The sequence below is a fragment of the Peromyscus maniculatus genome, chromosome 14 (assembly GCF_049852395.1).
Source record: "Peromyscus maniculatus bairdii isolate BWxNUB_F1_BW_parent chromosome 14, HU_Pman_BW_mat_3.1, whole genome shotgun sequence".
NCBI lineage: Eukaryota > Metazoa > Chordata > Mammalia > Rodentia > Cricetidae > Peromyscus > Peromyscus maniculatus.
The window spans coordinates 39,175,389-39,190,570 of record NC_134865.1 but is presented as its reverse complement, the minus strand read 5'-3'; the positions used below and the strand labels follow the sequence as shown (position 1 = coordinate 39,190,570).

Genomic DNA, 15,182 nt, shown 5'->3' with positions numbered 1-15,182 from the left:
TAGGCGCGGTGGCCACGTCTCAAGCGGAATGGGAGAAGGCCAGTGCGGCAGGCTTTTCTTCCTCGCGTGCCGGAACTGCAGCCCCGGGGACCCAAAACCTCGCCCCGGGATGGCCAGACGGGCGGCGCCTTGATTCTGCGTCATTAGGAGGGCGGGGCTATCGCAGACGTCATCAATCCGGCACTTGCCAACATGGAAGGTGGAGATGCTGCTGTTTCCGTGGCAGGCCGTGGGGCTCCGGGTTCCGCAGCAGTGGTCGTGACCGTGCGGGAGCTCCTTCAGGACGGTAAGGTGTCGGGCGCGGGCCGGACCCGGGTCGTTGTGCCCTGCGCGGAGGCTGAGGACTCCATCGGTCGCTTTGCACAAAGTTTTCCAGTCTGGACGTGGCCACTCCCCTCCGCCCGGCCCCTTGGCGTCAGGGATTGCCCTGGTCCACTCGTTTCCCCGGGGACGGGCTCCTCTCTTCCAGTGGGTGTCTGGGGGATACCTGGTTTCTAATTGCTCGCGCTTGAACTCGGTTCTGACGCGTCCAGGGCTTCTCTTTAGGTTCCAGGACCCTGTACGCCATGGTCTGGGCTGACAGTCCCTGCGCTGTTCCTGACCAGAGAGTGTAGTGTCTTCATCCAGAAGTGTAAACTCACCCTAGGTGACAAACCGACGCTTAAGGAAAGGGGTGGGGGGCATGAAAAGGGGAGTTGAAAACACCTGCGTTAAATTTTTGGGTTGTGCAGGTGCCTCTTACAGTGTATTATCCATGTGTGTCGAAGTTATATTTATTGGTGGTTTGGAGAAGAATTGTCCCAAGTAAGTTAGCTATATAACTTTATATGACTACTATTATAGTCTTGAAGAATCCACTTGTATTAATGCTCAATCTGAAAGGCGGAACAAAATTCAGATTGCAAAAGGTATTAAGCCCCTTCCCCCTCCTTTCCCCCATTCTTTCATGTATTAAAAGCATTTGGACTAATCACTTAAATTGATTCCAAGGTGGTGGGACACCCCACTACCACTTTTTTTGAGATTGAGTCTCTCTACCTAGCCCTGCTGTTCTTGAACTGCCTTCCTAGTGCAAGGGATCAAAGGCGTAGGCTACCACGAAAACCGGCAAAAAACAAACAAACAACACCTTTTTATAATCCACAGAGCTGCGCATACAATAGGTTCGGATTTTTTTTATTAACTTGAACACCACTCTAAGTGTGGCTTGTAAAGGATCAGACTAATAAAGTTTTAAATTACTGTGTTTTCCTTGACTGGTGAATATTTTATATTGCCTTAATTATTTGTCTTTTTGTGATGTATATTTTGTCAAAACTAGTGATGTTTTCTGAACTAGGTCTTTGTGGATCCTTTAGAGTTTCTGCCTGTTTTGCCTTATCTTTGTGTCTTAACTGAAATTCAAATTTAACCAAATTTCAAATTCCTGAAATATATACAAAGTTTCCACTCTCAAATACCTTACCATGTAGAGCTATAAAGAAAGGTAGCTCCTGTAATAGCGTTGGAAGAGTATAGTAGGTTTGTGTGTACACAGCCAAACTGCAATACAGAGGATGATAGTTAAGGATGTTGTAGCTTGGTTAGGGAGCATCAATAATGCTTTTCCAGGTATTGTTAGTTTTGAAGTCGAACTAAGACTGCCCCGTTTATATCCCTTGACGTCACATTTTAAACAATGAATATATGTTTTATAGGATACATTCCAAGAATTGTAATTAGGTTTTGGATAGTAAATAGTTAATGTATATCCTATATTTTCCTACTTACAAAAATTCTCTTTGTCATCCTCCACAGTGATTATTTAAATCTACATTTACTCTTGAACAATCTCTTCTTTCAAACCCCTGGAATTTGTTAGATGTGAACTTTATTTTTTAATTGAGGTCCAGCCCTTGAGCTTATCCTAAACTTAAAATCATGCTTGCTTGCTTTTTTTTTCCTTTTTTAGTTTCAAATATAACAACATAATGGCTCTACTTTCTTTTATGGACAGCCCCTCCTTTTGTGCTCTGGAGTTTATCCTTGTCTAGAATCCAAACACTCCCACTCTTTAACCTTAAAATCATGTTGCTAAGGTCCTGGTGGTTCCTGGGAGAGAAATCAGAACTTTTGGTTCTTATCCCATTTAAATTTGTAAAGGGCTTGGCTCCTGTCTTCAAATAATTCTTCTAATATGGTATAGGGCTGTTCTTTTTTCCCTAAATCTGTAGGTGCTCTTCTCCAGTTTTCCTAGATGTACCTGAAAGATTGAGCATTCCGCTCAGTAACTGATTCACTTTGTTCTCTGTGTTGAGCATTTGCCCAAGGATAGGATAGATAAACTTGGTGAACACACAGATGCATAGTTGGAAAATTTGTGAGCAGTTTATTTGCCTCTGGTAAGAAGATCATAAAAGGGGAAAATTATGTGATTTATTCCAGAATAGGAATCATCAAATAATCTAATAGCCATGTTCATCTTCTATTGTTCATCTTTGGAGATCATGGTTACAGTTGACACTTCCTTTCAATTGTTATTTCTTTTGACTTAATCATTCTTTCTGTCCCTCGTGCCCCAAGCAGTCTTCAGTATTTTTTTTACACAGCTTCCTAGGTTTTGGTGTCTTCCTGGGTTCTGAACCCTATATTGTCCATTTCTATTTATTTTTTTCTTTTTTATTCTAAAATTTTTTTCTAAATCATCTAGAGTAAGCTGGGAAGTGAGAATCTCAATCGAGGAATTGCCTCCATTTGATTGACCTATGGACATATCTACCTGTGGGGCATTTCTCTCTCTCAACATAATTTCCTTATTGATTCTTAGGGAATTTCACATTATGCACCCTAATTCTGCTCACCTCCTAGTCCCCCCATATCCTTAACTCATCCCTGTAGTGTCCCCCCCAAGAAAATTTTAAAGAATCAAACCAAAGTAAAACAAAGCAAGCAAACAAATCAAAACGAAACCAAACCAAACCTCTTCACCTCCCCATCTTTCCTGCCTCTCCAACACCTCTCCGTTCATCCTGGTGGCATTGGGAGCTTGTGTGTCACACAGTAGACTCTTTTGTCCAATCACCTTTACTAGCAAATGTTCATTACAATGAGTCATTGGTTGATTCAAGGCCTCTGGTTTCTGGTACACCATCATCACTTGATCCTCACTGGAACTCCTCTGGGATATCCAGTGGCTGCCCTGAGTCATGGAGATCCTGTGAGTGTTGTTCCACAGGATCAGTCCTTTCATGAGCTCTAGAAGGTCCTAGATGGGTAGATGTTAGGGTGGGCCAACTCAAGGCCCAGCTCTGGGCCTGGGTGATAGCAAAGCTGGTCAGTCTGGGTCACTGGGGTCACTCACCTCAGGCAAGGGGGTGGAGTCAGCTCCCGTATCCCTATACCATCTGGGTCAGTTCTCTCTTGCCTGTAGCAAGGTGTGGGGCCAGCTCTTCCAAGTGTGTGGGGGTGGGAGTGGAGAGGGGGAAGGGGCAGCTTCTTTCTGCAATGTCCAGCAAAAGGCAGGGCCAGCTTTCCCAGAGCCAGTAAAGGGTAGGGCTGGCTCATGGCCCTCTGATTTCATCATGCATGGTTCCTATTGGCCCCCTGAGGTGACATGGACCACAGATATCAACACAGGCTCCATCTGCAGCTGGACCATGGACCCAGACATGATCCTTGGCAGCAGCCGGATCTGGATGTCACTGTTGCCCCAGGTGGCAGTGCAGGCCACTCAGTTGGGCATGTGTCCAGTGGCAGCATGGCTCTCGGTCACTAACATGGCCCTGGACCTTTGCATGGCCTTTGATGGCAACAGGAGCCTTGGACATCAACATAGACCCTGGCCACAGTAGGGCCATAGACCCAGACATGGCCCTCAGCTGCAGCTCTGGCCTGGATGTCACCATCACGTTGGGTAGCAGTGTAGGCTACTCAGATACGTATGGCCCTTACTGCAGTATGGCCCTTGGATACCGTCATGGACTCAGGTGGCTAACCTGACCCTGGGCATCTACATGGCTCTTGGTGGCAGCAGGAGCCTTGAAGTCCACCCAGACCCTGGCTGCTATAGGGCTACAGACCCAGACATGGCCCTTGGCAGTAGCCTGGGCCTGGACAACATCATGGCCGAAGGTGGCAGCACAAGCCACCCAGATCTGTATAGCCCTGGCTGCACATGGTCCCCAGACTCCAACAAGGCCACAGGTTGGGGCATTTTCTTAATTACTAGTTGATGCAGGAGGGTCTAGCTCACTTTGGGTGGTGCCATTCCTAGACAGGTGAGCATTAAATAAAAAAGGTAGCTGATAAAGCCCAGGGGAGCAAGCCATTAATTAGTGCTCCTTTATGGCTTCTGCTTCAGTTCCTACTTCAGGGTTCTTGCTTTGACTTCCTACCTTTGCTTTTCTTGATTATGGACTGTTATTTGTAAGCTAAAATAAACTCTTTCCTCTACAAGGATCACTGTTTTATCACAACAGAAAAGCAAAGTAAGACAAGTTATCCTTACTTTTAAATTATAGAACTATATTTTTAGCTGCCTACTGGAATTCCTGTGTTGATAGTAAGCAACATATGAACAAATAGTACATATTTAGGAAAACATTAAGCAAAGTAATTTTTTTTCTTATTCTTGAGTCTTTTTTTCTTATTGTCATTGTTACTACTTACTGTTGGTAGTTTGACTTTAGTAGGTTGTGGAGCTCTTGGAGGAAGTTTGTTTCTTAACTTACTATATTTAATGCCTAGGGAATCCAGCTTAATGCAGAATTGAATTCCTTTTATCAGATAAAGAATATTCCACCAATTAATTTGGTTTATTCTACCTAATCACCATTTCAGCTTATCAAGTCCTACCCATTATCATGTCCAAACATTTGATACTTGCCAAATATGATACTTGCTTGACATTCTTAAGTGACACTCTCTTATTTGGATCTTCCTTATGTCACTTGGGCTGTTAACACAGTGCTGTGCTTTTGTGACCTCTCCGATTCTACTCCATGAGAAGATATGTTAGTAAACCAATTTTCTTGGAAAATAAGAAAAGGCCTTCCTTGTTTTGTTAGTATTTGTGTATTTCATGGTATAAATACCCCTATCCTGGCTGGTTTAAAGGCACCTACATATATATAATACTGTTTGGCTCAAAGAACTCCTGAAAATATCATACTTTAGCTGCTAAAAGCTAGTGGATACTAACTCAAGTACACTGCTGTATAACAAATCCCATTTTAGTTATTCTCTGTTCCAGCTAGAATTATTGTTGTAGAATACAAAACTGATAGTGCTCTTGTTTGACTTTAGAACTATCAGTAGCATATAAGTTGAATAGTTTGCACATCTTATAGGTATTTTATCAAACTGCCCTCCAGCCTTCCTTTAAAATTTCATCTTTACATTTTCTGCCTAATATATGATTCTGTCATCTAGTATTGCTAAAATTATTATTACCCTTGTCAAAACATGCCATTTTGACATTTACTGGTGGTAAACTTTCTGTGGGGAATAACTGTTATATTTGTCTGGTAGGATTCTTTTTTTTTTTTTTTTTTTTTTTTTTGGCTTTTCGAGACAAGGTTTCTCTGTGTAGCTTTGCGCCTTTCCTGGAGCTCACTTGGTAGCCCAGGCTGGCCTCGAACTCACAGAGATCCGCCTGCCTCTGCCTCCCGAGTGCTGGGATTAAAGGCGTGCGCCACCACCGCCCGGCATGTCTGGTAGGATTCTTAATTCTGAGAAAAACTTGGAAACTGGAAGAAAATATAATTTTCAGAATTAGGGCCAAAGTAGTCATTCTGTTACTTTAGTTTGAGAGTAATTAGACTGTGAGAATAATTAAGACCTTTGCTCTTACCACAGTGATACTTTCAGGCATATATAGAGTGCCTGCTGTTTTCTGGCCATGCTCAAGCCCTAGAGATGTGGTAGTAGACAGAACAATTAGCTTCCCTTGGTGGAACTTGTAATGAATGTAGACTAATAAAACACAGGTGAATAAAACACAGGGAAGGAGCCGGGCGTTGGTGGCGCACGCCTTTAATCCCAGCACTCGGGAGGCAGAGCCAGGCGGATCTCTGTGAGTTCGAGGCCAGCCTGGGCTACCAAGTGAGCTCCAGGAAAGGCGCAAAGCTACACAGAGAAACCCTGTCTCGAAAAAAAACCAAAAAAAAAAAAAAAAAAAAACACAGGGAAGGAAAACACTGAATAAAAGATTAATCACAACTATCAACTCTAACCTTTATTCCAAGAAAGTGAGATTATTGCTAGGAACAATGCTTAAGGAAAACTGACTACTGATAATACTTATTGCTTCCTGAATCTTTACTCAGTGCATAAATAATATTATAAAAATTGAATCTAAATTATGAATAGAAATAGGCAAACACAAACTTACAGATAGTATTGAAATTTAAGACTTAAAGGTAAAATAAATAGATATAAAAATTGTATTAAAATAGACTGGAAAAAGAAATGATGTATTTTTTAAAATATATGCATACATATATCTATCTGTCTATCTATCTATCTACCTGTCTGTCTATCTATCTATCTATCTATCTATCTATCTATCTATCTATCTATCTATCTATCTATCTATCTATCTATGAAATCCACAAATCCTTAAATGAAAAACCAAAAAGAAAAACAAAACAACAACAAGCCGGGCGGCAGTGGCACATGCCTTTGATCCCAGCACTCGGGGAAACAGAGCCAGGAGGATCTCTGTGAGTTCGAGGCCAGCCTGGTCTACAGAGTGAGATCCAGGACAGGCACCAAAAGTACCCGGAGAAACCTTGTCTCGAAAAACCAAAACAAACAAACAAAACAAACAAACGAAACAAACAAACAAAAAAAACCACACACACACCAACAAAAAAGAAACAGAGCGATTCAGACCTCTGGACTCTGCATCTATACTTTCTGCATTGGAGTCCCAGATAGTAACAATGGACAAGTTGCATGACTTATCTGCACCTGTGAAGTGGGGCAAATGACGTTTTCCCAAACATCAGGACTGTGGGGATTGAAGGAGTCAGTACTTGGATTTAGAGCACCACCAAGTACATAGTATTCTCTCATGAGTATTATCTTTTCTGTCTGCTACTGCCTGCTCCAATTCCTCCACATTGTTCTAGGTAGCTTGTACCACAGTTTCTAGTGCATAGAAGGTCTCAAAGCATGCTAATTATGATATGATTGTAATTTATCTATTGTTTGATAACTGATACAATGCAGAGTTGATAAGTTTTCTGTTTCCCCCCCTAGACTGTTATAGTGACTTTTTAAATGAAGACTTTGATGTAAAAGCTTATACTTCTCAATCTATTCATCAAGCTGTAATTGCTGAGCAACTAGCAAAACTTGCCCAAGGGATCAGTCAGTTGGATAAAGAACTACACCTACAGGTAATGTCAATCTTCTGGGTCATAGAGATTATTCAGCAGAAAGTGACAGTTTATCCCTTTGTTATCTCATCATTGTTAAAACAAATGTGTATGTCCATAAACAAATGCTTAATTTACCAGTATCACTTAATTACATTTTTGTGATGTCTTCTGTAAACTACTCTTTATTACTTGAAAACATATTGACCTACTTTCTGGAATCATTTGCTTTCTGTTTATTACCTGAATTATTTATTATTATTATTATTATTATTATTATTAGTTTACAGTGAATGTTTTGGGCAGAAAAAGACACCTTTGATAATGATAACAGAAAATGGAATGGAATTTTGGAAGTAGAATAATTTGAATAAGTAATTTTGGAATGTTGCACAGGAAGTGTTTCTGCCTTGTTAAGTACAAAGTATAACATTTGCTGAAATTATAGAAACTCAATAAATGTTGTGATAGGTAGAGCACATATAAGCATTAGGAGATAAGTCCCCAAGCTTAGGTGTGCTGTTACAATTGACTTTCTTACCACTGCATTCTTTGAGTCTTAAAAAAATATATATCCTTGGCCTGGAGAGATGGCTCAGCGGTTAGGAGCACTGGCTGCTCTTCCAGAGGTCCTGAGTTCAATTCCCAGCAACCACATGGTGGCTCACAACCATCTGTAATGAGATCTGGCACCTCTTTCTGTATACATAATAAATAAATAAATAAATCTTTAAAAAAAATTAAAAGAAAAAATCCCATTTAAAAAAAAAATATATATCCTTTAGTGACTAAGAAGATATTGCTATAGATAAACTTAAAGGTTCCTTCTTCTATAATTGATAACTTTTGTAGGCTTGTTCTATGATCTACTTATTTGTTGGTTGGTTTGTTTTGTAGCACTGGAAACTGACACAGGGATTTACACATGCCAGGCAAGCACCTACCAACTGAGCTATATCCCCAGGTCTCCAAATACTCACATTGCTTTTCATCTGAGTAGTTATTGAAGAAATACTTAGATGAATGATAAGTGTGTAAATAGATGAACTCTTTACCGGGAAATCTACATCTATCATATTGTGAGACATATTCATTGAACTTTTTGTATCTAAGTTTCTTTATTAATGAAAAGAACAGCTTAGAAGGATTGAGATGACTTATAAGGTCACTTCTACTTTAAAATTCTGATTACATGTTTAAAATACAAATATTTAGAAGCCACTTAATGCCAGGCTTTGTGTTAGGCTGTAGAGTAGACACATGAGAACATATGCCTTGATTCTCCAAGGACTCCAAGGATTAGTGACAGATACCGACAGAAATAACTGTCAAGTGAAGCATGTTTTACATAGAATGGTACAGGGTGTTTTTATAGGAGCAGAGGAGAATGTCTTTAAACTCTGCAGAGTTTCAGGGGATACATTTTTGCAAGAAACCTGAAATTTTGTCTCACTTGTATACTTGGTATATTTCTCATTTCATGCATTATTTCTTTGGTAGGAATTGATGAGAATTTTAAATTAACACTCCTTAGGAGGACAAGTTATATCTATATATCTATACCTATACTATAGATATGTGAGATCAAAGTTTCTGAGTTCTAGTATGAGGCTGAACCTACTACAATTTTTTTTCAGAATCAAAATTTAGATAATGCTAGCCAAATAAAAGAATGCAATTAAAATAATTGAAGCATCAGTGACATGATTAAAGTTCTAAGAGTTATTATCTGTTGTAGCTTAACACACGAACTAGAATTGACAGTAGGTATTGAAAGCAGAAAGGTACCTAGCAGATAGTTGTCTATGGAGTTATTGGTGACCAGAAGGGGTTGAACTGAAGGAAATATAGTTGCAGGACAGAGTGTTGTCTCCTGGGTTACTGCTAACAGTTTGATTGTGACTAAATACTGGAATAATCAATATGGTTTCCTCAGGTGTTTATGAATCTGCAGGTTACTGTTTACTAGCTGAAACAAACAGGAAAGTAGCTTTCTGTGTTACAGCTCTGAAGGGAAAAGTAGGCTGGCATTTGGAAGCTGAGGAATACATACAGTTATGAAGGGAAAGGTATTCCAATATAAGTATTATAGCTCTGTTCCAGCCAGGAAGGGTTTCGCCAGCAAAGTGCTACAGTCCTTGCTCCAGGCAAGGTTTCCCTAATTCAAGTGTGACAACTCTGCTCCAGCAGGGTGGGTGTCCTGAGTGAGGCTGTCACAGCTCTGTTGTGCTCTGCTCAGGAGAAGTGTTACAGAGTAACAGCTCTGCTCTGGCAGGGGGAGTGTCCCCAGCCAGAGTGTGACAGCAGTTCTCTGCTAAGGAAGTTTCCCCACGGATGTCGTCTAGCAGTTTGTTCCACTCCAGCGAAAGCCCTTATGGCTCTGCTCTGCTCCAGTGAAAGTTATTATAGCTCTGTCTGCTCTGTTCCACTCCAGCAAATGGAAAGTCATTACAATAAACCTCACTCAAGAGAGTTATTGGGAGGGAGGAATCCAGGAGAGTGGCTGTCTCTGCCAGGGTGGAAAAAGGCAGCTCCAAACTGAACAGCCCCAAACTGATTTATATAGTTTCTTAGGGGTAGAGCTTTCCAGGGTGAAGATTTTTTCAGGGTAGGAATTGGTAGGATCTCAAGTCCTGAGCTTGGGAGAAGCTCATAGATTGGTTGGATTTTGTGTTCAGGGATTGGTTGGTTTTCATGCTCAGGGATTGGTTAGATTATAGTCCTGAATTAGTTAGTGATAGTGTATATTTCCTTGGCTCTGGTCTCAGGGCCAGGGTGTTCTTTCACTGGCCTTTTTGACCCTACAGGGTTTATATAGGATTTCTTGGGGGAGAAGGCACAGAGCTTTCCAGGGTGGAGATTTCCATGGGTGGGATTTCATGTCCTGAACTTGGGCTTTACTCTGTAGGACAAAGGCTGGGTCTGGGCACTAGGATAGTTAGTGTTCTGTGTTTGGGACCTGATAGTTGGATGTCCTCAGGGAAGGGGCCTTGCCACTCCACATCCAAGGGACTTACACTTTCACCTTTCTTTCATCTTCTACATCTTTCAGAAAGTGATCTGATTAGCAGCAAGGAGTGTGTGAAAAAGTAGTTTTTAGTTTTTCAGCCTTTTCAAAGTGTCATGAGAGATAAAGGAGAATAGAAAATTATTCTTGTTAAGACAGATACATTGATGATCACATCAATAATCTGGAGAAAATTCAGTCTTCCAGTGGCAACACATCTTAGTTACTTTTCTATTGCTGTGACAAAACACCATGACCAAGGAAGGCAATTGATAATAGAAAGCATTTAATTTGGTGCTCATGGTTCCAGAGGGCTAAGAGTCTGTGACCATCATGGCGGGGAGCATGGCAGTGGGCTACAGTAGGGCATGGCATTGGAGCAGTAGCTGAGAGCTTACATCTGCTTCACAAGCATGAGGCAGAAAGCTAACTGGGAATTGTGTGGGCTTTTGAAACCTCAAAGCCCACCCCTAGTGACACACCTCCTCCAACAAGGCTACACCCCCCAATCCTTCCCATCAGTTCCATTAATTGGGAACTGTAGTTGGGAGGTTTCTTTTGCCCCCCCCTTCCCCCAATGGTCCAGCCAAATCTCTCACCTGTGGTCCTGCAACCACTCAGACCCAAATAAACACATAAAACACACAGGCTTATGTTATTTACAAAATGTATGGCCTAATGGCTCAGGCCTTTGTTAGCTCTTATATCTTAAATCAACCCATTTCTATTAATCTGTGTTTTGCCACATGTTCTGTGGCTTACCGGTCTGCTGGCATGCTGTTTCTTGGGCAGCAGGCTGGTGTCTCTCCCTCCTCTCCTTTCTTCTTCCTGTCTCTCTGCTTGTATTGCCTGCCTGCCTCTTAAGCTGCCTTGCCATAGGCCAATGCAGCTTTATTTATTAACCAATCAGAGCAACACATATTCACAGCATACAGAAAGACATCGTGCCGGGTGGTGGTGGTGGCAGCGGCACACGCCTTTAATCCCAGCACTTGGGAGGCAGAGGCAGGCGGATGTTTGTGAGTTCGAGGCCAGCCTGGACTACAGAGTGAGTTCCAGGAAAGGCGCAAAGCTACACAAAGAAACCCTGTCTCAAAAAACCAAAAAAAAAAAAAAAAAAAAAGACATCCCATAGCAGGGAACTAAGTATTCAAATATATGAACCTATAGGGGTCATTCTCATTCAAACTGCCATGCAACTTTAGTGATAAAAGGCAGAATAAATGTAATACTTATATGAGGTGGCATGATAGGAAAAGACTTGATACAACAAATTTTATATTTAAAATAGTACAAAATGCAGGATAAAGGAGGTGATAGAATGACAGTAATTTCCAGAAGAGGCCAAAGTGAAGGCACCCATGAATGATTCTTTGCTGATGAGGAACTTTAGTACTTAGGCTAGATGGAGAGCTTTCTTACACTGAGAAAGGATGCAAAATCGTAAGGAATTCCACAGTATTGTTATTATTTGCATGATTTCTTTTTATTTTATTTACCTTTATTTTATGTGTATGCTTTTGCTTGCATGTATTTATGTGTACCATGTGTGTGCCTGGTATCTGTGGAGGCCAGAAGAAGGTCTTGGCTTCTCTGGAACTGGAGTTACACACAGTTGTTAGCCTCTGTATGGTTGCTGGGAATTGAACACAGGTCTTCTATAAGGGCAATCAATGCTCTTATCCACTGAGCCATCTCTTCCAACCCATCGCATGATTTTTAATGTAACAAGGAACTTCTTACATGTGCTCTTTAACTCATGCTCCCTCCCTCCTTTGCCCTAATTTCCACAAAAATATCTGTGTTTCATGGGGAAGAGGGTTCTTTGCAATACAGTGTGTAAGTATTATAGCTTCAAGGGAAAAGATATCCCCAGTGTAAGTGTTACAGCTCTGAGGAGAAATATATCCTGGCAGTTGTCAGCCAAGGAACACCACAAAGTCACACTGCACAACAAACCTCACAGAAGAGATTTATTGGGAAAAACACAGGAGAATGGCTACCTCTGCTCAGGCGAGAAGAGCAGGGAACTGAGTAGGAGACAGGCTTATATAGGGTTTCTTGGGGGTGGAGTTTTCTAGGGCAGGGGTTGGTGGTTGTAACACGAATTTTAAAAAGTCTTATTATAAAAACAAACCCAGAGCCAGGTATTGGGGTGAATGCTGAAAGATCAGAGAAACAGAACAAGCCACAGCTAACCTCACCTCCATAACTTCTCAGTTGATCCTGTTTTCATGAACCTTCAGACTGAAAGCTTCTGGAGTCCTCACCCGAATTGATCTCAGCTGAACTGCTGCTAAAAGCTAAAAGCTTAAAAAGAGCTCTAGTTCCTGGTCCTCATGCCTTATATACCTCTCTGCTTACTGCCATCACTTCCTGGGATAAAAGGCATGTGTCACCAGGCCTGGCTGTTTCCAGGCTTTGAAATCACAGAGATCTGGATGGATCTCTGCCTCTGGAATGCTAGGATTAAAGGCGTGTGCTACCACTGCCTAACCTCTGTGTTTAATATTGTGGCTGTTCTGTTCTCTGACCCCCAGATAAGTTTATTGGGGTACACAATATATCAACCACAGTGGGTTTTGAAGTCCTGAGTTTGGGCTTATTGCTCTGTAGGGCAGAGCTTGGCTACTTGTGTCTCAAGGGGCTGATTAGGCTGTTATGGCCTTTAGAGTGTTCTGTGGGCAGTGCCTGGCAGATCCTTAAGGAAGGGGCCTGGCCACTTGGGACTTACACAGGGGACTTGACACAGGGATCTGTTCAGGGTTAGATAAGTACTGAGTGGTTTAGTTTTCAGGATGTGCCCTTGATGGTGCTGAATTAAGTCTAAGAATAAAGAAAAACTTGATTTTGAAAGAATTCTTTAGAGGTAAAGCACAAAAATCAGCAGAGATTATATCATTGTTTGCACAATTCTACTTACATAGTTAGGAAAGTGGAGAGTATGCCATGACCCAAGTTTGCATTTCCCCAAGATTCATATATTGGATTTTATTAACTGCTGGGAATTGAACCCAGGGCTTCATGCATAGTAGACACACATTTTTCCTATTAAGCCGCAACTGCATGCATTCATATATTCATGTAAGCATTGCAGCTGGGATGGAAAGGTATCCTGGCAGTCGGGAGCAAGGAATACCACAAAGTCACTGTAAGCATAGCAGCTTATACCCTGCTCCAGGGAAGGGATTCCCCAGTGAAAGTATACCAACTCTCTTCCTGCAGGGGAAGGAGGTTTTTCTCTAGAGAAGTTGTTACTACTGCTCTTGAGAAGTGTTATAGCTCTTCTCTACTAAGGGAAGTTTCCCCAGTGAAAGTGTTACGGCTCTGTTCTGCTCTGCTCCCTGTGTTCTGCTCCAGCAAAGTGTTCTAGTTCTGCTCAGAGCCCTGAAGTATAACAACTCTACTCTGCTAGGGGATAGTTTCCCCAGGGAAAGTGTTACGGCTCTGCTGCGCTCCAGTGAAAGTTGTTACAGCTGGGCTCTGCTCTGGTGAAAAGGTCACACCACACAAGAAACCTCACTCAAGACATTTATTGGGAAGGAAGAATCCAGAAGGGTGGCTGCCTTGGTTGAGAAACAGCAGCAAACTGAGCAGGGTACAGACCTTATATATGATTTCTTGGGGGCACTTTCTAGGGTGGCTTGGGATTGGTGGATTTTTGTAGCCTGATTGTGGGGCAAGCTCAGGGATTGGTAGGATTTCATGCTCAGGGATTGGTGGGATTCTGTGCTCAGGGACCTCAGGGATTGGTGGGATTCTGTGCTCAGGGACCTCAGGAATTGGTAGGATTCTGTGCTCAGGGACCTCAGGAATTGGTGGGATTCTGTGCTCAGGGACCTCAGGGATTGGTGGGATTCTGTGCTGAAGGATTGGTGAAATTCTGCAGCCTGACTCTGGGGGCAAGCTCAGGGATTGGTGGGATTTCAAGCCCTGGTCTTGGGGTCAAGTCAGGGTCAGGGGGTGTTTTTCCTTGGCCCAGGTCTGAGGTATAGTCAGAGGCAGGGTGTTTTTTCCCTTGGCCCTTTTTACTCTGCAGTTCATATATTGAAACAATCGCCAATGTGATAATTTGTAGAGGTGGGTTTTGGGGAGGTGGTTAGTACCTTGCCAAACTGCCAGAGCTCCACAGAAGGTTGTTCATCTTTCCTCCATGTCAGGACAAGAAGGCACCACTGATGATGAATGGATACTGGTTGCTTATACTTGACCTTGGACCTCAGCCCTCAGAACTATGATGATGAATTTCTTGTGTATTATCTAGGCTATGATATAGTACTTTGTCAGTACCCCAAATACTAAGGTAGAGTTAGCACTATTTCCTTTTGCTCTATATTCAACTATAAATGATTTATGTGTTCGTTACAACCCATCTTAAGCACACCTCATAACTTGCATGTGTATATGCATATGTGTGTGTATGTATAGTGTCTGTTTCCTTTATATACGAAGGGAGACATTGGATTGTACCCTGTGGTGATAAAGATAGTTAATCAGAGCAAATGCTAATTTTTCATTCTTGATTTTTCAGGTTGTTGCCAGACATGAAGATTTGCTGGCACAAGCAACTGGGATTGAGTCTTTGGAAGGTATATTTTCATTATCTATCTGTTAGATGGAGCTAGGTTAGGTACCCACAAACTTTTTTGAGCTTGAGGGCTGGCTAGAAGGTACTTTTAAATTTTGTTGTCAATACAGACTGTGTTGTAGCTACTGAGCTTTATTAGAAAGATCTAAAGCAACCAACACATAATGTGATAATAGACAAGGTAGCTGTGTACTAGGAAAACTTAAAACTTCATTAACTGAGCCTT

The 15,182-nt window shown here is 41.8% G+C and overlaps 1 protein-coding gene across 2 annotated transcripts in view; it reads left to right on the top strand.

The window, feature by feature from the left end:
• The first annotated feature begins 26 nt into the window (after positions 1–26).
• Positions 27–15,182, top strand: part of Cog5 (component of oligomeric golgi complex 5) — a 328,847-nt gene continuing 313,691 nt past the window's right edge. Inside the window, exons 1-3 of one of the 2 annotated variants that reach the window (XM_006989525.4) lie at positions 27–286; positions 7,243–7,382; positions 14,900–14,957. In XM_006989525.4, the coding sequence (XP_006989587.1) occupies positions 193–286; positions 7,243–7,382; positions 14,900–14,957 (292 nt within the window). In that variant the 5' untranslated portion in view covers positions 27–192. The remainder of the gene's footprint in view (positions 287–7,242; positions 7,383–14,899; positions 14,958–15,182) is intronic. The other variant, XM_076550822.1, reaches the window with a different exon arrangement.